Below are 25,259 nucleotides of genomic sequence, written 5' to 3' on the forward strand. Positions count from 1 at the left end.
CATTTACTGATCACCATTCTTAGTTCTATGGTTACTACATCTGCATTACTCAGTTTATGTATCCTCTTTATTTTGTAATAGATATTCATCTAGAATCTGACCTTGGTTACTTGCCCTGGTTTTATTTAATGCTGATTTCCCCTACTCTATGAGAATGATACGTTTAATTTGCCTATTCACTTACTAAATATATATTGGTAGAGCTTCTTATAAGTTACAAAAGAATTAACATTGTAAGGTTTTGAGAGCAGGGATCTGACTCATTTCATTCTACTATCTCCTCGGGCACATACTGTAATGTGCTAATCATATAAAAAGCCATCAAATATTTGCTGAATATTGTTCCAAAACTATCAGGGATACCTATAGTGTTAAATCTCTGTTATGTTCTTCTGAGAATTCCAGAGCCGCTCATCCATTTCTGTTTTCCTTTCTGAGTTGGCTGTTTTCCACAATATACAGTTTTAATTTTACCTAATTAAAGAAAAAAATCCAACTTCTCCCTCTTCACTGGGTTGATAGGTCTCCTGCAGAGCATAGTTCTTCTGCTTGGGTTATAGCAGAGCTCACGATGGGATATATCCTAAACCATGCCACCGAACCTTTAAAAATCTTCCCTTGGAGCGAGGTGCTGGTGACTTACCCTTGTAATCTTAGCTACTAACTAGGCTGAGATCTGAGAATTGTGGTTCAAAGCCATTCTGGTCAGGAAAGTCTGTGAGACTCTTATTTCTAATTACTGTTGTGAAGTGAAGGGTGTTAGCCTAGAGCACAACAGCTCAATGATGGTTCCGACACCTAAATTCAAGCCCAGGACTGGTACCCACACACAAAAACCTTCCCTTGGTAACCAGCTACACAGCTACTCAGTCCATATATTCCTTTTTCTTCCAAAAAGAGACCCACATGAAGAAAAGATGAAAATACTATCTAGGCTTTAACTTTTTCTTTAAAATTCTCATACTGATTAAGTTAGAGATACAGTCCATGTCATCACTTATATGCATACAAAACAATGTAAATAATAATCTATTGATTTAATAGGCAAACACACCTTTAGTCACAATTTATATATATTGTTCACAAAGGACCATACCATGCTATTAATTATACTTCTCCAACCATGGGAAAACTATACAAATTCTTATTTTCTCCATTCCTTTGACCCTAGCCCCATATCACAGACTGTCCAACCAGTGACTACTTCTGGTTATAATGTTACATGGGCAGTTCTCACAAATTCATGACCTACCATCCCTACAGCTGTGATCTCAGCTAAGCCTCTTTTCATCTTATACCAATGAAAAAAACTCCCTAATTTGTTTCCCTTGCTCTAATTGTCTTCTTCAATTAATCCTCGATAGCATTAAGTGATTTTTCTAAAATTACAAATGTGATCATGCCACCACTGTGTTTGTTTTATAAATTGCTTCCCATCCAAATAGGGGGCACATGCTTTGATCCTGGAATGACTGACAGGGCCCTGCATAAATCAACTACCATTGTACTTTCAGTATTATCTTCATCCATTCATTTTACACATTGCACATTCTGAATCACCTTCAACTTGCACCACAGATATGCTACATCATTTTACTGCTCTGCATTGAATATTCTACCCTTCGATGTCTGCTGTCAACACCCCTGATTCTTTAATTCCCACTTTTGATGCCAACCACTCTGAATGCCTTCCCTGGGCCCCTCACAATTGATTACTTTGTCTTTTCTCTGGATAATAGAGTTCTTTGTAAGGCTGCAGTTTTACACTGGAACTATTTATTTATAAATTTGCACCTCCAGTTGAATATCAAACTTCCTATAGTAGAAGGTTAAGGAAGGTTTTTTTTTTTTAAAAATGTATTCCTATCACTTAACATAGTGGTACAGAATAGATGATTGATAAATATAAGTCAATTAACACGTATATGGGGCAAACACTGCTCTTAAAGCATGACACTGTAAGCTTTGCCAAGGGCATGTGTCCTACTAAAGCAGCCAAAGGAAAAAAAAAAGTAATCTCTTCATTATTCATGCTTACGGAGAAAGGCAATAATATATTTAAAAAAACTGTGAATAACATAGGAATCTTTGTACTTAGCATTTCATGTATAGCTATATAAACATCTGCCTAGGGCTGGGAAGGTGGCTCAGTTGTAGAGCGCTTGCCTTGCATGCCTGAGGCCCTGTGTTCGATTCCTCAGCACCACATAAGCAAAAAGAAAAAAGCGGGAAGTGGCGCTGTAGCTGAAGTGGTAGAGCGCTAGCCTTGAGCTGAAGAGCTGAGGGACCGTGCCCAGGCCCAGAGTTCAGGCCCCACGAATGGACCCCCCAAAAATAAATGAATAAAAAATAAACATCTGCCTATAAACATTAGATTACGTTTCCTAATGATCTTTGTTTAGGCTAATAGTAAAATTAAACTGTGGACCAATATAACAGCGGCAGGGTAGATATTGTAAGGAGTATGTTGGGAGATTCTGGCTGATGTACATAATTCATCATGAGTACCCATGCAATGGGTAATTCACAACTAGTTGTATATTTCTCTGGAAGGGAAGAGGTGGAAGGTAAGCAAATAGGTCAGCCTTGTTTCCTTTCTGGCACATTATAACCCTTCAAGAAATAGCTGTCAGCAGCCTGTGTTTTTGTTGGTTTTCCTGGCAAATATGTCCAGAGGCCAGAAGAGACTGAAAGTCAAACAAAGTAAACAGAGATTATGGCGACTGTAACTCACACTGGTATTTTGGGATGTGAGTTTGACAGATGGAATAGCGCTAAACAGATTCTGATCCAGTACTTGAAACTATCGTGAAAGAAAGGAAGACAGGAGAATGTGAAAAAAGGCCAAAATCAAAAGTCAGCCGCCTTTCTGAAAAATGGACAATGAAATGTAGATTGTATACTTGGGAAAAGTAAGCTCGATTGCAAGGGAGATCTCTAGACAGTCATTCAGAGTTAAGCATTATGATACCCTCAGGACTCTAACTAGAAAGTTTACCAGTGTGCCTCTAAAGACGTTCAGATCAATGTTTTCCACCCTTTATCATGTTATAAATTCATGTTAGTTCGATTCAGAGAAAATCAGAGAACCAGAGCTGGCTGACTTTAAAACTAACCCAGAAAAACCACAAGCCTGTAAGCTTAGCTTGACCACTTAAAAGTTGAATGAGCTAATTTTTTTGTTTCCTTGTTTATAAAACAGACTAATTCTTCCCTTCCTTCTCTTCCACTCTCCTTTCCTCCCCAGGAGACACTCCATCATTTGACTCAGTCCTTTCTTTCTTTATTTTTCAGACATGGTCTGATACCTTCTTGCAGAAGACCAGCCCAGAACACGATATTCCACTGACAACATAGTTAATAAAATGTGGAAATTAAAATTAATAAATATTAAAAAGTACCAGACTACCCCTTATCATTTGGTGATGATGATTCTCCCCATTCCTCCTGCATAGTTAGGATTACAGATGTGTGCTGCTATGCCTAGCTTGGTGGTTGAAATGGTTGTCTTGCTAACTTTTTGCCCAGACTGGCAACTTGAACGCTAGTTTTGCTAGGTCTATGAATTTATTGAAAATTATAGACACTCAGCACCCCTACTTTTGCATCTGTGCTCTCTAGTCTGAGCCAATGCCTGCTGCAGGCTCTTTAAAATCACCTTGGGCTCCAGGAAGAACAGGATTCACCATAAGCATGACAGAAGACAAAGTGGCCCTGAAACAAGCAATGACATCATCTTACCATCTTTAAGAAAACAGCCAAAAGCTCAAACCTACTTGCCTGTCAATCTGTTCCGGTTCAAATAGCAAAATGGTAACAACTTCTCTAGAGCTCCTCCTGTGACTAAGCCTGAGCTAACTAACAATTGTGATTTGTGGCTGTTTTAACTATGTTTACCTTTGTTATCCTCTGTGCTCAATTTTCCTACTTAACCTGAAGCAATGGTCTGTACTCTTGAAGACTGCTCAAAGAGTGTTACACTGCTGTCTTCCCATGGCTGCCATGTAATAAAAAGAAAAATCCCTTTCTCCATTGTGTCTTTGGTATATGGGAACAAGTGGCAGTACTCAACACGGGACTCGTAAACTTTGGGCTTGGATCTAAAAATCCTGTTTAAACCTGGAATTGGGACCATCCTTAATGTCTGCTTCCCGAGTAGATGAGATGACAGGCTAGAGCCACTGTGCCTGGCTAATATAGGCCAATTCTTCTTTTGCCTTCTTCATAAAGTTTTCCTGATCAACTGAGAAAAATAAAAGCACTTTTGAAAGCACCTGGCTGTTTGTGCACGTAATGGAAAAAATATCCCCCTAGATCCCCTTAAGAATTCTATCAGGTGCAAGGAACTAAATGACAGCAGGATCCCGAGTGAGTTTATACTTCATGCCTAGTCTTCCTACCATTAACTTCAGCAGGGTCAGGGAAGCAATTACAGGACTAGCAAACCATTTGGTAGTAAGCAACAAGACCTGTGGAGTTACAGGCAATATGAAGCCTATATTCCAGGATCTTTCCTAAAAGTAGACCTGCATATTTGAAACAATGATATTTTTGCTGAAGAGACTTCAAGATCTGAACTGCCTCCTCAATCTTGGCCCCATGGGAACCTCAAGCAGGGCTCATTCTCAGTCCCCAGGTGTTAATCCTGAGCCTGCCTTTCTCAGCACCTAGGGCAGGGAAGTGGCTGGAGAAGGGGAAGGTAATTAAAGTGGCCACCCATTTAGAAGAAAATTGAGCCTGATAGAGGGGAAAGGGCAGGGGAAGGGTAGTAGTCCTTAGTGCTGGAGCACCAGGAAGTAAAGCAAAACACAAAGGAGGAGAGAAGGCAGTAATTTAACTGGTTGTCAAGACAACCAGAGCCCCTATTGTTCACAGTGACCTTACCTCACAGGGAGAGCTCTCAGCTCTGCTGGAGCACAGAGCCATCACCTCAGGAGAGAATGAGAAGGGGAAGGAAAGAAGGGAGAAGTGTCAAATAATTATGTGCTCTCTACTCAGACAGGGTCCAACCTTCTCTGGGTATAAGAGGTTGCAGTTTTAGAGCATACTCAGCCATGATTTGGAAGGTAATTATCTGAGACTGTATTAAATAAGCAGAAATTGCATGGCTCCAGATTATGCTATAAGATGGCTAGAGGAAGGCAGAAAAGACATCTTGAGAACAAAAGATAAATATGAGAAGCAGATGTACAAGTCTAAGAAGCAGAACAAACAATGGGGGAGGGTGCATGGAGGAAAAGGAAACGCGACTGTAATGAACTGAATCACCTGGTGTGGGAGAATTATTCAAAGGTATTTGTTTCTCCTTTTCATCTAAGGCAAAAATCTCAAAATCTTTTCAAGTATGGAGCTATTATATCTAAGTATTAAGGCTATTAGGACAGTGGTGGTATCTGCAGTACCTCCATATAATGGAAACTTGGGGAGTACCACCTGTGGTTAGAAAACACAAGGAAGTAACAAATGAAATTGAAAAAAAAAAGAAAGGAAGAAAGAAACCATGGCATTGGGGGATACTTATCTTGATGCTGCATTTACAAAGCAAGTCTAAGTTCTAAGAGGGATTAATTCCCCCTCAGAATTCCTTGGTGTACAGTGTACTTCCTTCCTGCCAGTTCAATACTACTCTCTCCCTGCTCCTGTATTATATAGGCTGAATGAAGTCTGCAGATAAAGATCAGAATGGGGCAGGGTGTGTGTGTGTATACTATCCCCCTATACATGCTCAGCAAGTATAAGGCCCCAAATTCCATACCCAGCATCTAAAAAAGAAAAGAAAAGAAAAGAAAAACATGTGCCTGCCCCTCTAAATACAAGTGAACAGAAAAGAGCCAAACAATCTGAATCTATGACTGGAAGCAGCAGGAAAAGTTCCTAGCACTGGGACAATCTACCACTGACTATCCCACCTTAATGAGATGTATCAGTATACATCTCCATGGCTTTGGATTCCAACCACCTTATAAAGAACACTGACAACATTTTTCAACTCAGATGCACTTGTCTCAACCAGAGATTATCTGGTTCACCTGTGCTTAATCATTCCCAGTATTTAATTCTTAAGGGATGGTCTACCTCAATGGGCAACTCTGACGAGACAAGCTACTCTGAGAAACAAAAACAGACTGAAGACTCATCAAAACAGAAAGACGAATGGTGGAAGATGAAAGAATATTGGCTTGCCTAAAAGTCACTGGCACTATGGAGTGGGAGGATTGGTGGCCTCTAAATCAGGGTGCAGGACCGAATGGCTTTTGGATATCATCATCAGCAGGACAAGAGACCTATAAAATTGCAAAAACAGGTTTCCCTCAAATAAAGTTAGTAAGTATTGTTTGACTTGCAGCGCCATCTGGTGTCCAGAAGGAGAATTCCTTTACTCACTTCCCCTGTAGCAGGAGGGAGAGGGGGAGAGGGGGAGAGGGAGAGAGGGAGAGAGGGAGAGAGGGAGAACCTACAACTTGACTAAAAACATGCAAAATACATTTAAAGGTTACTTTTTGCTTAAAAATAAAGGCAATTTCCCTTGACGCCATTCAAAAATGTGCAGTGACTGATACTTGTCCTATAAGATCCAGCTCCAGATACCTTCCTCTATAAACCTCCCTAACCTTTAAACCCAAATGATCTCTTATCCTTTAAACAATCTCATGAACAAGGCACAGTTATTCCCATTTGGAGAGTAACTAAGGCAAAGGGAAGTTAAGTGACTTGTAAATAAATTACAGAGATAGTAAACTTGACAGTAGGGTATGTATTCAGATGGATGTTGCTTCAAGACCCATATTAATTCATTCCTATGTGAAGGAGAGAAGTCTAGATTATCTGACAGCAGGACATTTGAGCAAGCAATCTCAGTGAGACCTCTCAGTGGGAACCTATAGTCTTTTGGAAAGCCTCCATTTAAGAGCCCTGTTGGGGGGAAGGATGAAAGATTTAGCTTCCTTTTATGCTTCTTGTCCCACAGTACTGGGGAGAGGAATCCCTGAAGCCTTTGTTAGTGATGAGAGAAGGACTGAATTAAGTGGAATAGTATGTGATCTTAAACATTCCCTGGACACAAATTTGTTAAGTATCTTTTTAATTAGGCTTGGCAATTGGGGGATATCAGTAAACAAGGCACAGATCCCGCCTCAAGGGTATTACATAGTCTAAAGTTGTCATCAAAACATCAAGTTCTTAGCTTCTTATTTGTAATTACAGATAGGCAAGAGATACCAATAACCTGATTTGGTTTAAATGCCTCAGTATTCTTTTTCCCCCTTGTACGATGACCAGTGCTGCTCCTCTCCTTGAGTACAAGAGAATTTAAGAGCATACACTACATACAGTAATGGAAATGGACAGTTCACGGACGGAAAGCAGTCAGTTATCCACATGTTACAACCCTGGATAGGTATTCAAGTCAATACAGGCAGGACATAATATGAGTGTAGAGTAAACGATACCAAGAAAGATGTCAGCAGACTACATGCTTGGTAGGTGAAACCACTGGGGATCCTCCTGGCCCAGTCCTGAGAGGTCAACAGCTTCCCTTCAGCATGATCTAATGGAAGAGGCATGGGACAAGCCTTTTCTCAAGGAGATAACGCAATTTGAGCAAAGACATCACTGCAGAACATTCATTTCAACACCTCTAAAAACAGCGCAAGTCAATAACAGGAAAAACAAGAAATCTAAAAACTAAGTTAATTTTGTGTCTGAGGCTCTTGTAAAATTATGCATTTTCTGGAGAAGCTGTGTTTAGGATGAGATCAGATATATGATACAGCGAGGTATCAGAGCTGAACTGGAAGAAAAAGAAGTTAAAGAGAAGTCTGTGCTTCCTAGGCAACTCTGAATCTGTATCCTGATACTCTTTCTCTAATTGTAAATAGTATGTAGAAAAGAGACACCAAAGAGACTAATCAATCTGTGACCCAGGGTGTTTTAAGAATTAAATCAGAATATGAAGATGGGGATGAATTTATATGCTCCTATCAGATATCTATGTCCCTGAAACCAGGCAGAGCAGATGGGAAGCAAAATGCTGAGAACAGAGATTTACAAGTGGCCACTGTCAGAAGGCTTGCACAGAAGGGAGGCAGTGTTAAGTAGTAAAAAGTGCTTGAGTTTTGAAGCCAGCATGACTTATATAGAATTCTGGATGTGAAATTTCTTAGTTCTATGTTTTGGGAAATTATTTAATCTGCACAAAATTTTCCTAATGTGAAATATGAAAACATATATCAATCTTACAGAATTGCTCATTCATTCATAAATAAACCTTGTAGATGATTACTTGGTGTAGCTAGTATACAGTAAAGGTCAGCTCCTTTACTGTTAAAATTACTTGTGCCTTTGGGTGATGGATCTCATTTTCCTTAAGAAAAGCAATGTCACTGACTCCTTATCTACCATATCCCTTATCTAATACTTACACAGGAGCATTAAGAAATAGGTCTTAAAGTGGAGTTCTAGCCAGAAACTACCTATGACCCTCAGGTGACCTATAAAACAAGTGACATGAGGTTCATGGTCAGCCATTCCTAACTGTCCTCAGGGACAGGCACAAACTAACCTCATAGCATAATACTCTCTACCTTCTCCTGACTGTTCCTGAAGAATGTGTTGCTGAAAGATACCTTCACTAAGAAAGGATTCCATGGCCTGGTCCAAGTTCCAGAACTAGTTATTTAACTTTCTACTTGGTCCACTGCATGTTGAATTCCTTAAACCACATATTTTATTTTCTCTCTGTATTTTTTCTGACTACCTATTTTTGCTCACTTCTGCCCAGAGGTCACAAAACTTCTCTTTTTTCCCCCACTCTTTCTGCCAGTCAGTTTGTTCCCATGTACCCCCAATATACATACTCACTCACTCACTCACTTACTCCTTCCTTCCTAAGAAACCCTGATGAAGATGCCAGGAATGTGTCTGCTGCCCTTTTGACACAGGATCCTGGTGCCATCTTTGAGGCCATGGGGAGGGCAGAACCATGGACATGGCATTCTCGTACTCCACTGCTGGCCTAGCTCCTATTTTTACCATGGCATAGCTCTGGGCATCTAGGCAGGAGGCCCATCCAGCTTCTTCTCATTCCTTTACTCTACATCAAGACTCTAAAATAATCTCATCTCTTACCTTGGCTGGTCTTCCTGCCCCAAACCTTCTACCATCAGTGAAGCAACAGTATACATCTCCTCTTTCCTTTCAACTCAGACTAGCTCTGAGTCCTTTTCCAGTTCTCTAAACCTGATTCTGATGCATGCAAGGATAATGTCAAGTTTCTTCTGTTTTCAGAACATGGGAAGTCTGCACAAACTGGATTTGTTCCTTGACTTAGATTGTTACCCCCACTTCCCTTCTTCCAAATAAGGAGCATGTGTTGTTACATAACAGACGCTGACATACAAGGTTAGGTGCGCATGCGTGCAAAGCTTTCTTTTGACTTAACAATGCCTTTTTTGGACATCTAACTTATCTTGGGCTCCCCTCCCCCATTCTATCCACACCATCAACAATCAAGAAAGATTTATAAGCCTGGCTCAGATTTCAACTCCTCCAGTCTTGGCTTAGAGCTAGGAAGGGTCATGAGGTTGAATTTACTCTGCCTCCCCCCCCCTTTTTTTTTTCCTTTCTCTTGTAGGCTAGAGAGTGTGCTTACAACTTGGCAGAAATCCCTACAGTCCAAAGTAGTTATCTATATAGGTCTTTCAAGGGAGCAAGGAGAATGAAGAAAGCTGGAAGGAGAAGAAATAAATTTGTTTGCTTGGAGATAGTAATGCTAGAGGGTAAAAAATGAAGATGTTTTAAGGAGGTGGTGAACTTAAATGTGGTTGTCTATACTATCTGTGGTATCCAAACTACAGAGTACAAGATAAGCAGAGCAGTGGCAACAGCTACCTGTAGTCCCAACTTGCCCCAAAGTACAGAATGTAAACAAAGAGAATTCAAGTGCCCTGCAAAAAGTGCTTAGCTACTTGTGGTTTCTGAGAGGACAAACATAAGGTGTTCTGGATAGCAGTCTGGGAATGTGGAGATACCAGAACCTCGTACTACACCCCTTGTTGGGTGTGTAGGTGGGTTTAGTGGGGATGGTACTATAGCTGTGTGGGAGAGATCAAGTTCATAGCATTTTTTGTTTGTGTTGTTTTGATCGTGGGGCTTGAACTCTGGGCCTGGACACTATCCCTCAGCTCTTCAGCTCAAGGCTAGCTCTCTACCACATGAGCCACTTCCAGTTTTCTGGTTGTTTATTAGAGATAAGAGTCTCACAGACTTTCCTGCTGGGGCTGGCTTTGAACTGCGATCCTCAGATCTCAGTCTCCTGAGTAGCTAGGATTACAGGCGTGAGCCACTGGTGCCCAGCTTAATAAAGCACTTTAAAAAAATAAAAAGTAGATTGTCCTGTGGACAATAATGTAGTTGGACTTTAGAGATATCCATTTTTTTGTATGTGAGTATGTGGATATGGATATACAACTTGGACTCTAGAGTATCTGATATCATCTCTTAGGTCTGCTACTATGAGCCAAAGATTTGAGTTGGATTTTATCCCTCCAAATCATGGCAAAGTTATGATCCTGAAAGTCAGAGAATCAGTATGATTGAAAATTAGAGAAACTTGGTTAACATTCTCTGAGTGATGTTTATGAGTTCTGTGATCTTCATTTATAACCCAAATTCTTTGTAGATACCTCATGTTAAGAAATGAGATACCACCTCTTCATAGGAGCTTTTGAAGGGATCAAATTATAAGATGCTACAAAGAAAAAACCTCTTGTGACCATATCTTGAGGTTCATTTTGCTTAACACCATCTTATGTGGTCATATGTACATAGCTTTTGACCTTTTCTGCTTGTCTGATAGGATTATCCTAGACATATACTAGTTATTGCAAATAAAGGAATCCATGGGACCTATGTTTTTTTGGGTCTGGCTTAATTCACTTAATATAATTTTTTCTAAGTCTTTCCATTCCCTAACAAATGGGGTTGTGTCATTCTTTCTGATGGAGGCATAGAATTCTACTATATATATGTATATATATATATGTATATATATACATGTATATATACACACCCATATATACATATATATATACATGTATATATATACATGTATATATACACACACATGTGTGTGCGCATGTGCACGCACACACACAGACACAGACATCACATTTACTTGATCCATTCATCTACCCAGGGACATCTGGTTTGGTTCCATATCTTAGCTATGGTGAATAATGGGGCAATAACATAGTTGTGCTGGTAGCTTTAGTATGGGCTTGTTTATGATCGTGTGGGTAAATGCCCAGAACTGGGATTGCAGGGTCATAGGAGAGCTCTATGTGTAGTCTTTTGAGGAACATCCAAACTGCTTTTCAGAGAGGTTGAACAAGTTTACATTCCCACCAACAGTATATGTAGTGTTGCCCTTTGGCCACATCCTCACCAGCATCTGTTATTATTTTCTTGAAAATGGCCATTTTAACTGGGGTGAGGTGGAATCTCAATGTTGTTTTGATTTGCACTTCTTTTATGGCTAGAGAAGTTGAGCATTTCTTCTTGTGTCAATTGGCCATTCTTATTTCCTTTTCAGAGAAGTCTCTCTTTAAGTCGTTAGCCCACTTACTAATTGGATGGTTGTTTCTTTGAGGATTTGTTGTTAGGAGATTTAATTTTTTGAGTTCTAAGTATATTTTAGATATGAGGCCCTGGTCTATTGTATGGCTAGTGAAGATCTCCCAATCAGGTGGCTTTTATTGATCTTGCTGGCTATGTCCTTTGCCATGTAGAAGCTCTTCAGTTTCATGCAATCCCATTTGTCCAACCTTTCTTTGATTTATTATGAAAATTTCAATGTACTATGTGATTTTTTTTGTTTCTTTTGTATGTTCTTCCCCTATGGTATAAACTCTGTTGTCACTATTTGATTCTGGTGCCCTGTATCTTTCTAATTTGGGGAGGGGAGGTTCCAGAAGGGAAATAACAAAATGTTGAAACAGGATATAGGTTGACCCATTGTAACAATGAGACATACAAGACACTAGGTTGAAAATAAACTCTACACCTTTGGGGTGGTGGGGGGAGGGGGCAGGGAAAGGGAGGAGTTGGCAAGGTGGGAAGGGAAGGGATAGTAGGGAAAAAACAAAGGAGGGGGCAACAATGCTCGACAGGACATCTGCCTTACTCATGTAACTGTAGCCCCTCTGTATAGTATCTTTACAATAAAATACATTTTTAAAAAGAGGCAGAAAAAATTAAGTGTTCTATACCTGCATGAATGATTTGCTTTGTGGTTAAATATTGTGATATGAGACTAAGGGCCATGGGAGGTCAGATCCTTGGAGCCTATACAGGGGCAAGTTTTCCTTTTTTCAAATACTATGACTTCTCACTTCCTAACTTAAGGAAATTTCTGGAATACTGTAAAGCCAGCACAAGATTCTTGAGAAGTTATGAACATCATGAAAATGATGGGAATGTTGTTTGTAGGGCAAGGTGGAAGGCTTTGAACAGGGAAGGATGACCTTCTTAAACTCCAGTCAGAGAAAGCTTCAGGTAAGGAATGCCACATCAGCTATAGTTCTATTTTCTTCACAGCTGACAGAAAACAAAATGAACTACATATAAAATATGATTAGATATAATCGAGGTTTTTGGCTAGGAGCAATATGAGATAACCTAACAAAAATAAATGATCATCACCTGGAATTATCTGTGAAAAACAAGTGTAAGTGACCACAGTTACAATAAGTTCTTGAGGAACAGCCACAAAACAAGAACAAGAACAAAAGTAAAAAGGAGAAAAAGAATCAGGGGAAATTCAGCAGCAATCCCTCTCTGATTTAATTTATGACATGAGCTTCCGTTTTCATTCACTAGAAAGTTATCTATCCAGCTAGCTTGATCTAGTACAACTGTCAGAGGATGGAGCTGGAAAGGAGAAACTTAGCTTGATTTCCCAGCTCTCCTTATTAGGAATGGATTCCAGCAGCCCTCCTACTCATTTCACCAGGAGCACCAGTATACCTAGGACTTCGGAACTTGGGCTTGTCTGTACCATACAAGGTCCAGGTGCTCTTTTTTTTCCTAATGTAAGACTGCAACTGTTCTGGTTGTTGCTTTTAATCAATGAACCCACTGGCACAAATTATCTTGACTCACAAAGACTTCATTGTTTAAAAGCCCAAGTCTGTGTAGTTCAGAGACAAGCACAAGAGAGAATGTGACGCCTTACAGCAGGTGACTAGTATGGGTAAGGTATTAAAGACATAAAACACGAACTATATGGAGCCATTGCTAGAGGTACTAAGACTCACAAAATGCTGTGTACCCTTTTCTCCTTTTCTAAAGAATACATATTAAGGCCTAACCTTTAGCAGACAACCTGTAATATTACCTAAAGAGAAAAGCAGCATGATGAATCCAATTTTCCCGATGAAGAAAACAAATCTCAAAGAATATGAGTATACCCTAGGTAAGGATTTGAGCTTTTTTTCAGAGGCACCTGGAGGGGTTGAATGCTGGTTCCATCCTGATTAGCTTTGTGATAGTAGGTAGGTAAGAACTGTAAAATTTGAGAAAGTAGGGATTATGTTTGTTTTGTATATTACTAACCTGCTCTTCGTAGCATTTTTTCCAATTAACTAAACATATAAGATCAAAATAATTCCCTAGTTATATAGAGAGAGGAAAGTACTTTTAAGGTAAAGTGCAATGGGTGCTACAAAATACCCTGAACCAGTTTTTACCATTAAGTAAAAAAATAGCCTAGAGAGCATGACTTCTTCATATTCTGTTCACTTCCCACTGAGGTACTCCACCCTGGCTTGGAAGTTTCTCAGACTACCTTTGAACCTTTAAACAAGCCTGTCTTTTCCATGTGTAATTCCTTCAGGGCTTACTTCCCTTGTGCTGGATGTTGGTCTCTGTACATTTCCAAGGAGGTTCACCACATGATTTACCAGTTCTTTCTTCAGTGGCCCTACTATAATTCTCAGGTAAGGTTCTCTCTTATTTACTTGGACTTCTTTATAGACTTTAGTTCTGAGTTATCCAGACTTCAGATAAACTTCTTTCTCTCCGATATGAATCTCCATTTTTTTTACTCTCTCCCTATACTTTTATGTTCCTTGAGCTACTTCTTATGCTCTGAAACCAATATGATGTGCAAAGAATTTGAGGTCACCAATAATCACGAACTCCCTAGTTTTGGTAGCCTCCTAGTTTTTTAAAGTACTTGGAAAACCTGCAAAGCAAAGCCTAGTAGATGGAGAGGAAAAATTAAGGCCTAATTAATAATACTTATAGGTGGCTGAATGAAATGTAAAGAGTATACAGGTATTGAAAAAGGAAATGTCTATTCCTTCATCCAATATATAATGGATCTCCACAAAGCCCAGACTCTATGTGTTTCTGGGGATACAAAGCTAGTTGTGGCTCTTAGTCTGTGACCAGGTTTCTCAATCTCAGTACTTTCATACACTTCACAACTGTTTGTGGGGGAAGAGCCATCCTGTGGAGCACAGAATGGTAAGCAGAATCCTTGACATCTATCCACTGGATGCCAGTGGGCTTCCTGACTTCTCGTCTAAGCTATGACAACCAAAAATTTCTCCAGATATTGCTATGTCCTGGGGACCAGAATGTCCTCTAGAAAATTATGATAAGTGTTACTGCCAAAACTTTTGAAAGTAGAAGACACCTTAAAGCTAGTGAAACAAAAAAGAGGATCCTCTCAGCTTTCTACTTAGGTTCTAAGTTGGCTTTTGAAGAACTTCAGTAGAACCCTAGAACTCTGGAACACATACTGGAAAAACCATGTTTCCTTTTTTTCTTTTTGGTGCTGGTACTGGAGCTTGAACTTGTCTGGGTGCTGTCTTGAGTGCTTTTGTTCAAGACTAGTGCTCTACCACTTGAGTCACAGCTTTACTTTGGCTTTTTTTTGGGGGGGGGAGGGTTAATTGGAAATAAAAGCCTCACAGACTTTTCCTGTCTGGGCTGGCTTTGAATTGTGATCCTCAGATCTCTGTCTCTTGAGTAGCTACAATTAAGAGACGTGAGCAACCAGTGCCCAGCTACATTTTTAAAAAAATCTTTCAAAATCTACTGAGAGCCTAATACTCAGGCAATAGGAACCACTAAAGAATTTTAAGTGTAGAATAACGTTTCAGACACACTTTTCTGTAAAAGCATTCTAATGGTGGGACTGATATAGATAAAGGACAAGGGGAAAACACAGAAGGACAGAGAAAAACAAGTATTTTGTATATGTGTTTCACTTGGAGACTAGTTTTAAGTCTGCAATATATAAGAAAAAGCACAATGCTTTGTATTCATACAAATATAGCTTAATATTCTAGGTGTGTCACTAATGACCCTGGGTAGGTAAGTAAGTTATTTGCCAAGCTCTATGTTCTTAGTCTAAAAACTAAGTCTACCTATCTTACTTGGTCATTCTAAGAAAATATACTTAAACAGAGGCAGGTACCTGCATACACAAGCACTCAGCAAATAAAAATGTTCATCCTGATTGAGAATGGAACCCGTGCCTAAAATCAAAATCACAACTACTTAAGAGGCAGTGGCAAGAGGATATCAAGTTGGAGTACAGCTTGGCAAAGCTAGCAAGACCTTAGCTCAAAAACAAGAAAAAGAAAAGGTCTAAGGAGTAAAGCTCAAGTGATATAGAGGTTGCTTAGTAAGCCTGAGGCCCTGGGCTGAATTTTTAGTAATACCCACACACCCACACACCCACACACACCTCTGCAACATCTTACACACACACACACCTCTGCAACATCTTACACACACACACACACACACACACACACACATACACACACACACACACACCTCTGCAACATCTTCCAGTCTCTATGATTTCAGGTTAAGTCTCTTTGATCCTATATAATTGTGTATGGGAAGAGAGACTGGATTACTTGTTAATAAATTTTCTATTTGCAGAGGACTTTTTGAAAAGATACTTTTTCAAAAGGTACTTTATCAATGTATCAGTAGGGTGATCTAAGAGAAATGGTTAATATTTGGCTTCTCCTTAATTTAGAACATGTTAGCTTGCCTTATAAGAAAAAGATCAAAACAATGAGTAGCAAAGCCTAAGCACTACCATGTGTTTCGATAGCTCATAGACAATATCTCTGGCCTTCTTCACATTGGGACAAAAAGTCAATCACTAAAACCTCCATCTATGTACAAGTCTACCAATCAGGTTGGGATCACAAAACCTGAATTAAGCCAAACTGCAAACCTATGTTTCCTTCTATACTTCTATTTCTGTTTCAGTAAGTAGTTCTTCAGTTGTGAATATCTATGCCCTTTTTAGAAAAGGCAATTTTGATTGTATCAAGAGCACTGATCAGTTTTCTACTGTCTTTCCCACTGATTATCACAGTGACTATGCACTGTTAGTTAAGAAGTGTTTATTTTAACAGGTGAAAGGTATAGAGCCTTGGAGATATAAAGAGTTGGAGAATTGATCCCAAAGTAGGCAATGTTCAGCCAACATACTTTATCATCACAGGCAGTGTCCACAATTAAGTGCATTATGTCTTACAGAACTAGACACAATCAAACTTTAAACAATAGGGTAGTTTAAAAAGCTTTCTGAACTTGCTCATGTAACTGTAACCCCTCTGTATAGTATTTTTACAATAAAAATCTTATTAAAAAAAAAGCTTTCTGATACTCTTTAGTCAGTTTTCACATCTGTTCCCTTATAACAGAGAATCTACCCTTTGGTCTAGCCATAGGTTCCAAAGACCCTACACTCATCCTTTCTACAGAGCAAGATATCCAACTTATATGCAATTTGAGAATCTACGGTGAAGAAATTAGCAATCTTACCTTTGAACTAGGGACCCAAAGATAAGACGAAGAAATTTCTGCATGTTTTCCGTACATAGCCATTTCCAATGCTCCATCAATAGTAAGAGAATCAGATCTAAGGCTGTGTCAGCTAACTCTATCTCTGTACCTAAGGGATTAAAAATAAAAAAAAAAAACACAAGTCCCTTACTTGAGGAATATCTTTTAATGCACTGGGTCTTCTTAACCTTGTATCTATCATCTTTTGTTTTTGTAATTCCTCTACACTGAAATCAAGAAACGTTCACTCTATTTAGAAGGTCTCTAAAACAAATAAAAAAGTATCTAGCACTGGCTGCTTAGCCCTGCAATCCTAGCTACTCAGAAGGTTGAGATCTGGGGGATCTAGGTTTAAAGCCAGCTTGGGTAGAAAAGTCAGTAAGACTGTTTTTTAAGAAAGGGAGCAAAAGGCTGCAAATGGAGGCATGACTCAGGTAGTAGAGCACCAGCCATGAGCATGCAAGTGAAACAGGTAGAAGGTCTTGAGTTCAGGTCTCAGTACTAGGTTCATTTATAGACTCTGTATGTCTTCACAGTTTTTCTATATCCTTGACATTGTAACTAGTGTTTTTACCTTTTTAAAATATTTTACATATATTTACCTGTTTAGTTTTTGTTCCCCAATATTCCTTCAGGATGCTGAGTTCATTCTGTCCCAAGTGAGAGCTAGCAATTTATGACTAACTGGAACTGGCAAGGCCTTGTCCTTTCCACCGACCTTCCATTTACTCTCACAATGTATCATGGAAATGTGGACAGATGTGAGGAAAGCTTGGGCTTCATTCTCCTGAAAACCATCTCCATTACACTGGTGGGGCTGGAATTCAAGAGGCTTCATTTTGATTCTAAGATAACATGTAGTTCTAGGAAGAGTACCACACCTCTGGTAAAATGCCCTGACCTTTACTGATTTCTTTCCTCTTTGGAAATCTGGAAGGGCCAATTATGAGCTCATATTTTATGCTAAGCTGGAGTTTCCTGAACACATGTGTTTTATGGATGGAAGACTTTTATTAGCCCTAATGATTTATTCTCTAAACCTGTGCTCAGAGTCTTTCTGATTGGTTTCCTGGGAGATTTCAGATGTTCCACAATGATTCTGATATACCATGCTATTGCTATTTATACTACAGAAAACTGTCAACAATGCTGTTAGTTTAAGATCAATAGCTATTCTTGACCCAGTTCTATAACTAGTATTTTAGAACATGAATAACTTCAGATTTTGATGGACATGGTGAAATAAACTGAATCCCACTTCCATTTTAAAGTATCCAATACATACTTCCTTTTTGGTAATGTATTTCAGGGCTGTGTGGGAGCTGATCAATTTGTTCATTATGGGCTTTTCCTCTTTTTGGAAACAGTGTCCTCCTTAATGCTAGAATTTTCTTAGTCTTAGCATTTGCCTGAAGCTGCCACCCTGTGGTGACACTTAGTCATAGCAGTAAAAAAAATGAGCAAGAAAACAAGGCATTGAAAAAAAAAAGAAAAAGAAAACAAGGCATTGTCAAAGTTCTCTTGAAGAAAATAGTAAATTTTCTATCATATGAACATCTGAATACCTCAGGACTAGAAAAAGGAAGGACTCAGGGATAAACTATTTCCTTAAAGATCAGTCACTAAAAATTTAAAAGTCTGATTTGGACTAGAATGGTTTTGTTTTACAGATCCCATCTTATTATTCCTTAAGAGTTCTCTGGTGCTCTCACTGTCATTATCACTGCATTTACTTAATCAGTGGGTTATGTGTGAGGAAATGAGGTTGCAAATCCCATTTTTCCTAATTAAAAACCATTTATTTAGATTCATAGAACAGAGTTCAGGTAATCTGTTCTTGGATACCTGAGAGACCGTAATAAAATGAGTTTCTCTTATGATTTTGGTATTTTGTGATTATTAGCTCTGTGTCCTTTTTTTAAAGGCTGGATTTGGGGCTTAAACTTAAGTGCTTAGGTGCTGTCCTGAGGATTTTTTTCCCTCAAAGCTAGTGTTCTATCATTTAAGTCACAGATCCACTTCTGGCTTTTTGGTTGTTAATTAGAGATAAGAGTCTCAGACTTTAATTCCCAGGCTGGCTTCAGGTGTGGGGCCACAGGCATCTGGCAGCTTTCTTCAGCAAGCATACTAGTTAATACCTACATTCTGACCTTCTGTGGAATATATTTGCCCTTCTCCTGGGAAGCAAAACCACTTAGCCTCAATGCTTCACTTTCCTGCCCTGCCTTCAGATAGTATGTAGGGTTATTGCCATAGCGGGAAATAAAGCAGAAGGGATGAATTTGGGGAAAAAAGATAAGTTCTATTTTGAACATGCTGTATTTCTGTTGTTCTGTGATCTATCCATGTGGAGACCCACAATATGCAACAGTTATGTACCATCAGTTCATGTTTGAGGGCAGAGGACAACAATATGGGATTATCAGAGAGCTTTGCAAAGTAAGAACAGAGAGCCAGAACTAAAGCTCCAGAAGATTGATAAGGAAACCAAAACAGTGAAACAAAAAGGGATCACAAAGAATATAGGCAGAAAACCAGAAAAGTAATACCCCAGACACTGAGGAAAGGAGGTATCTAGATAAAGGCAACAGCTCTATATGCCCCAAATAACTTCAAAGTAACAGTGACATTATACTGTGAATCATTTCCTCCTGGATTATAACTCTGTGTCTCCATGCTTTGCTCTGCCACTTGCCTGGCTTTGGGGACCATGTCCTACCCATCCCAAGGCCCCAGGATCTTTAATACTGGAGTCCAACATATGGTCATGGCCTGGTCAACTGAATACAAGAGAAGTTAGAGTTGTAAAGGTCACCTATCCAAATTCTAGTGGACTTCACTTGGTTTCTTTCTCTGGGGATAAAAAGGTCTCACCACTCACCTGTATCACTATTGTTGAGGTCTTGGGTTGGCACAGGTGTAGCTGATGAGCAACCATCCACATATTCTCTGGAGACTGATACAGGATCTTTTCCTGAGGCTTCTGCTGGCTGCATTTCCAGTAACTTGGTCTGTTTTTCAATAAAGGATTCCATCCCAGACATGGACAGGGTATCTGACTCCTGAAGAAACAGACAGTGGCACATCTGATCAAGAATGCAGAAAGCAGGGGGAGTACAGGTAGGAGGGCACATTTCCTACCTTTCCCGTGCAGAAGGACCTTGGGCTTGGAGCCTAATGATGCTGTAACTATTTTAGGACTATTTCTATTTTTGTTTCTGGTCCTTGGGGTTTGAACTCAGGGCCTGGGCATGGTCCCTGAGCTGCTTTGCTCAAGGCTAGCTCTCTACCACTTGAGCCACTGCACCACTTCTGGCCTTTTCTGTTTATGTGGTGCTGAGGAATCAAACCCAAGGCCTCATGCATGCGAGGCAAGCAATCTACCACTGAGCCACTTTCCCAGTCCCGAAAGTTTCTATTCTTTATCCAAGTTTCAACTAAGAGAAGCTTGCTCTGGAATCATCACTTCTGCTCACATTTTTTGAGTCACCTGTTCTAGAAACTGGTTTTCCTTTTCATCATGTCATTCATTATTCCAAATTCACTTCCTTTAGAAGCCAGTCTGCCAACCAGAACTGGAGAATTCCAAAGCACTTAAAAAATACTTTCAGTATAAAAATATGAGACCTGGATGTTAGTTAAATCTTTTGGTAGGATACCTAAGTCCTTTCTGATATTAGAGAATACTCAAATCTCTTTAACTCTGTAGTGTCAACACCTAAACCATGATTTCTGCAGTTCTCTTGGCTTTGATTCTTACCACATTGCCTTCCTGGAAACAATAGAGGATCCTGTCATGTTCCTCAGTCACACTCAGTGTAGGACCAATTTTACTGGATGGGAATCTCAGTCTGGACCTGGCATAGAAACAAAGGGCAGAAGCAAAATGTACCTCATAGTCTTGATCTCTATATAAAGGACTGGTAAATATTTGATAATACATCAAAACAAGAACACTATTCTTGGAAGCTTTTTGGGCTTAGAGTTGCCAAGAAAGACTGAAATTCTCCAAACAAAGTATATAGTTAATTTTTCATAGACAGTGCCACTTTGTTACTAAGCTATGTGTATAGTATGCTTGTAAAAGGGCATTTTTTGCTAAGTGAAATAGGAACATTGTGTCATGATTATATTCCCACAGCATGGCTAGCACATACTAAGATGGTCTATTTTTATTAATTTTTTTTTTGTCGGTCATATGGCTTGAACTCTGGGCCTGGGTGCTGTCCCTCAGCTCCTGGCGAGCGTTCTACCACTTGAACCACAGTGCCACTTGTGGTTTGCTGGTGGTTTATTGCAGATAAGTGTCTCTGAACTACAATCCTCACATCTCAGACTCCTGAGTAGCTAGAATTACAGGCATAAGCCACCAGCACCTTGTATCTGTTATTATTTTTGGTATCTTTTTTGGAAAATGGTTCGTTCCTGCTGTGTTACAAACACTAGAGGAGGAACTGCCAGTGATAACATGTATATTTCAAAAATGAAGGACTTAGCTGGGTGTCAGTGGCTCACACCTGTAATTCTAGCTACTCAGGAGGCTATGATATGAGGATCATGGTTTGAAGACAGCTGGGGTAGGACAGTAAGTGAGACTTATCTCCGATTAACCAACAAAGAAGCTGAAAGTGGATCAGTAGCTCAGGTAGTAGAACTAGCCTTGAGCACAAAAGCTCAGGGACCTGAGTTCAAGCCCCAGGATAGGCACAGAACACAAAATAAAAGACATAAACATAGGCATTATGGTCATGGTTTCAAATGTGGACTCAGTTTTAAAAGGTTAAGTACTGTTATTTGGTATTGCACACCACACACACACACACACACACACACACACGCACGCACGCACACACACACACACACACACCCCTGAAATAGGTTCTATGGACTTCCATTTGAGCCCTTTCCTGTTCATTGCTAGTTTATGCAATTTCAGAGCCAAAAAAATGACAGCAAATAAGTCCATGGTAATAAGTCTTACTTCTTGGTAGGAAGAAATATTTCATTTTTCCAGGAAAACAGAAAAGAGAATACACAGAATTGAGAAATTTCCTTCTTGTCAAAAACCCTTGGTCAGCTGGGTCTGGGTTCCCATATCAGAAACAACTGCTCAGTAGTACTGCATTTAGAGAGTATCAGACTCCTCTGTGGAAGAGAGGCAGGCTTTGCCTAAAAATGGGTATGTACAGAATACCTCCTCTCTTGGAGGGCTTTGGTTAAGGACTGGAGATGAATCTGAGATCTGGGGAAGGGTCCCTGCACCACTGAAGGGCTTCTCACTTGCTAGCCTTCTTGCCTTCTGTCTGGGGCTTGCTTTCATTCTCAGCCTCACTCAGCTCTTCCGTAGGACTCTGGGGTTCAGAGCGAGGAAATGCTGTCTTCAAGGTATCCACAATAGCACTTACCACCATCTGCAGGGATCAGAGATACAGATTCAGTAAGGTGTTCATATCCCGTGGAAAGGCCAGCAAGCAGTTATCTCACTGGGCTTTATGCAACAGGATGAACAGAGGGCCTATCCATTAGGAAAAGCCAGTATCAGCTAATGACAATATACTTCCTCCATGGCCATAAAGACCTTCTTCATTATAGGATAACACAAAACTATGCCTTGAGAAAAGAAGCCAAAACAGAGGGATAAATAAAAACTTAAAGAGAGTTCTGTAGCTAATGGGTACTTTTCATTTTCAACCTTTTCTTTTTACTTAAAAAAGATGAATCCTCAGCTGGGTGCAGGTGGCTTCCATCTGTAATATTAGCTACTTTGAAAGGCTGAGATCTGGAGGATCTTGTTTCAAAGTAAGTCCCTTGAGAAAAGTGCTGGAAACTCTAGCTCTAACGAATCTACAAAAATCAAAATGCTTCAATAGGGATACAGGTGGACCCATTGTAATGATGAGATGTACAAGACACTATGTTGAAAAATGAGCTTTACAATTTAGGCTGGGAGTGGGGGGTGGGGAGGGTAGTTGTGGAGGTTGGAGGGAAGGGATGGTAGGTGGAAAATAGAGGAGGAGGTAACAATGCTTGATAGAAAATATGCTCATTTTCTTGCTCATGTAAATGTCCCCTCTGTACAATATTTTTACAATAAAAAAGTATTAAAAAATAAGAGCTGTAGGTATGGCTCAAATGGTACAGCACCTGCTGTAAGCAAGAAAGCCCTGCTTAGAAAGTATAAAAGCTATAGATTGGAGCCACCATTTTAAGTCTTTAACTCCCATATCCTGTATAGGGAGCAGAAAATGTTTCTCTATTCCCATTTCTCCTTCTTTAACTCAGTTATTCTAAAATAAATTTTTGCTAAACGTTAAAACAAAATAAAGGCAAATGAGAGCTAGATGCACTGAGTTCAAGTGCTCTGAATGTATGTGCGTGTGCACACTTGCGCATACATGCACGCACACACAGTCTATAGACAGTATAATGTAAGGAAAAAGGAAGAGAAGCAAATTATGAAAAATAAAAAATACAGTCTCAGGACATAAATAATATAAACATGCTTAGAGTAATTCACACAGAGCAAAGAGTTGACTTATCTAGTCCAGTCAAATCAAACAACTTCTCTTCTTTAGTATACAGAAAGAATAAAAACCAAGCAGACCTAAATTAACCTATCTATAATTGGTACAGACTTCACTACCAATTAAGAAAAAAACTAAAAGTTTCATTGAGAATAAGACTCATCTCTATTTCTCAGAATGGAAAAATCACATATAGATATTAATTATAAAATGAAATATATAAAAGAAATGGAAAGAAATCTTCTTCCTTGATGCTTGTCACTAATGCAGCTGGCTCAAAGCAGCATCAAGCCTTTGTGAAGTCATTCCTGTAGCAATCCTCCATTGAGGAGCATGGCTAGCACAGAGAAGATGAGGCTGTGTGGACAGGAAGACTATAGGCAAGTCTCCACGAAACACAGGAAGGCAGGAACAGACAGAATCTAACTTAAATGATACAAAATTCTTGTCTGTGGGAGGGTCTCATCTACTTCCGCCTCTCTGAGACTAGTATATTGCCTGGCTCAAAACAGGCATCCAGTAAGGAGGTACTGAAAGAATCAATGAATGAACACATCTTCATGGAACTCTGGGGCTTTTATGTAATTGACCTCTAATTTGTAATTTTTCTCTATATAGCAATGGATCATTTCTGAATCTATGACACAGAATTCCACTTTAATTTGTCCTCCCAAGCATTGATAAGAAGGAGGCCTTTGGCCAGCCAGTATTTTCCGAACTTATAAAACACATACCATCTTCTAATGAACACAAACCTCAGCCTTCTGATCTGACAATGATGATATCAGTTGGGAATCACAGCTTATAGGCTCTGACACATTCCATATGTATTTCTACCATCTCTACAGTTGTTGCTGAGATACTCTTTTGAAAAAGGTGAAATGTTCTGCACATTCTCTTCTTCAGCAGAGAACCACTATACCAATAGGAATTCAGCTTAGTGTTTTATCTTAGGGCTTTATTTTCTGAATGACTAACACTAGGGCCGGGAAGGAGCTTTCCTTCTAGAAGAGAACCTCTCCTTACCTTACCTATCACTAAAGGCTTACATCTATTTTTACATGCCTCCACTAAAATAACACTATTGCTATACCCCAAGGAGATATGTGCATACTTCTATAGTGTCAGGGCTACTACTTTCTAATAGCTGCTCACTGTGATTGGTAAATTGAAGGTTCAACAAATATTTGCTAAGTCTTAGAAATTCTAATCCATATTCTATTGACCCCTTTATGCTTCGTCTATGCACCATTTCTAGTTTCTAAGTACTGCCTTGGTAAATAATGCACTGACAGACAGAAATAGAAGCTGAGCACAGTGGCCTTGTGGTTACCTTGTCTATTCTAGAGACCACGAATGGCTTCTTGACAAAGGCAATACGAGCATCTGTGTTCAGAGCAAGAAACTCTTGCACCTCTTCACTGTTGGCAATTTCAGGAATGGCACAGAGTTGCTGTAAAAGTAAGGAAAATTCTAGAATATGGAGATTTTAATAAAAAGTAAAATTCAAGTTCCCAGATTCCCCCCCGACTTGGCTTAGGGAGGGAGGGGAATGAGAATGAAAGCAAAGCCAAAACACCAGCTCTAACCTTCAGGAATGATTCCAAGAGGCTCTTACGGGCTTCTACCCTGTCACTATCCATGTTTCCAAAGGGAAGATCTGGAAAGAGCTTTTTAGGACCTTTCACGTCTTCAAAACAAAACAAATTCATTCATGTAAGTCCTAGTTATTCCATATAAACATTATTAAACTATAAAGAAAATAGAATTAATGATTATCCCTTGGGATTGCTGTTATATTGCAGAAGTTTCAAACATATCTCAGAGATATGATGTATACTATCTGCTTTTATT

At 39.5% G+C, this 25,259-nt stretch overlaps 1 protein-coding gene across 1 annotated transcript in view; it reads right to left on the reverse strand.

Annotated features, from left to right (window-relative positions):
- The window catches only part of Snx19 (sorting nexin 19), a 43,591-nt gene that overhangs the window by 12,783 nt on the left and 5,549 nt on the right, over positions 1-25,259 (reverse strand). Inside the window, exons 3-8 of the mRNA XM_013009793.1 lie at positions 24,995-25,095; positions 24,739-24,858; positions 22,162-22,292; positions 20,642-20,738; positions 19,763-19,943; positions 16,861-16,990 (exon numbers count right to left, since the gene is read on the reverse strand). Of these exons, the coding sequence (XP_012865247.1) occupies positions 16,861-16,990; positions 19,763-19,943; positions 20,642-20,738; positions 22,162-22,292; positions 24,739-24,858; positions 24,995-25,095 (760 nt within the window). The remainder of the gene's footprint in view (positions 1-16,860; positions 16,991-19,762; positions 19,944-20,641; positions 20,739-22,161; positions 22,293-24,738; positions 24,859-24,994; positions 25,096-25,259) is intronic.

This window comes from Dipodomys ordii, unplaced genomic scaffold (assembly GCF_000151885.1).
Source record: "Dipodomys ordii isolate 6190 unplaced genomic scaffold, Dord_2.0 Scaffold10, whole genome shotgun sequence".
Taxonomy (NCBI): Eukaryota; Metazoa; Chordata; class Mammalia; order Rodentia; family Heteromyidae; genus Dipodomys; species Dipodomys ordii.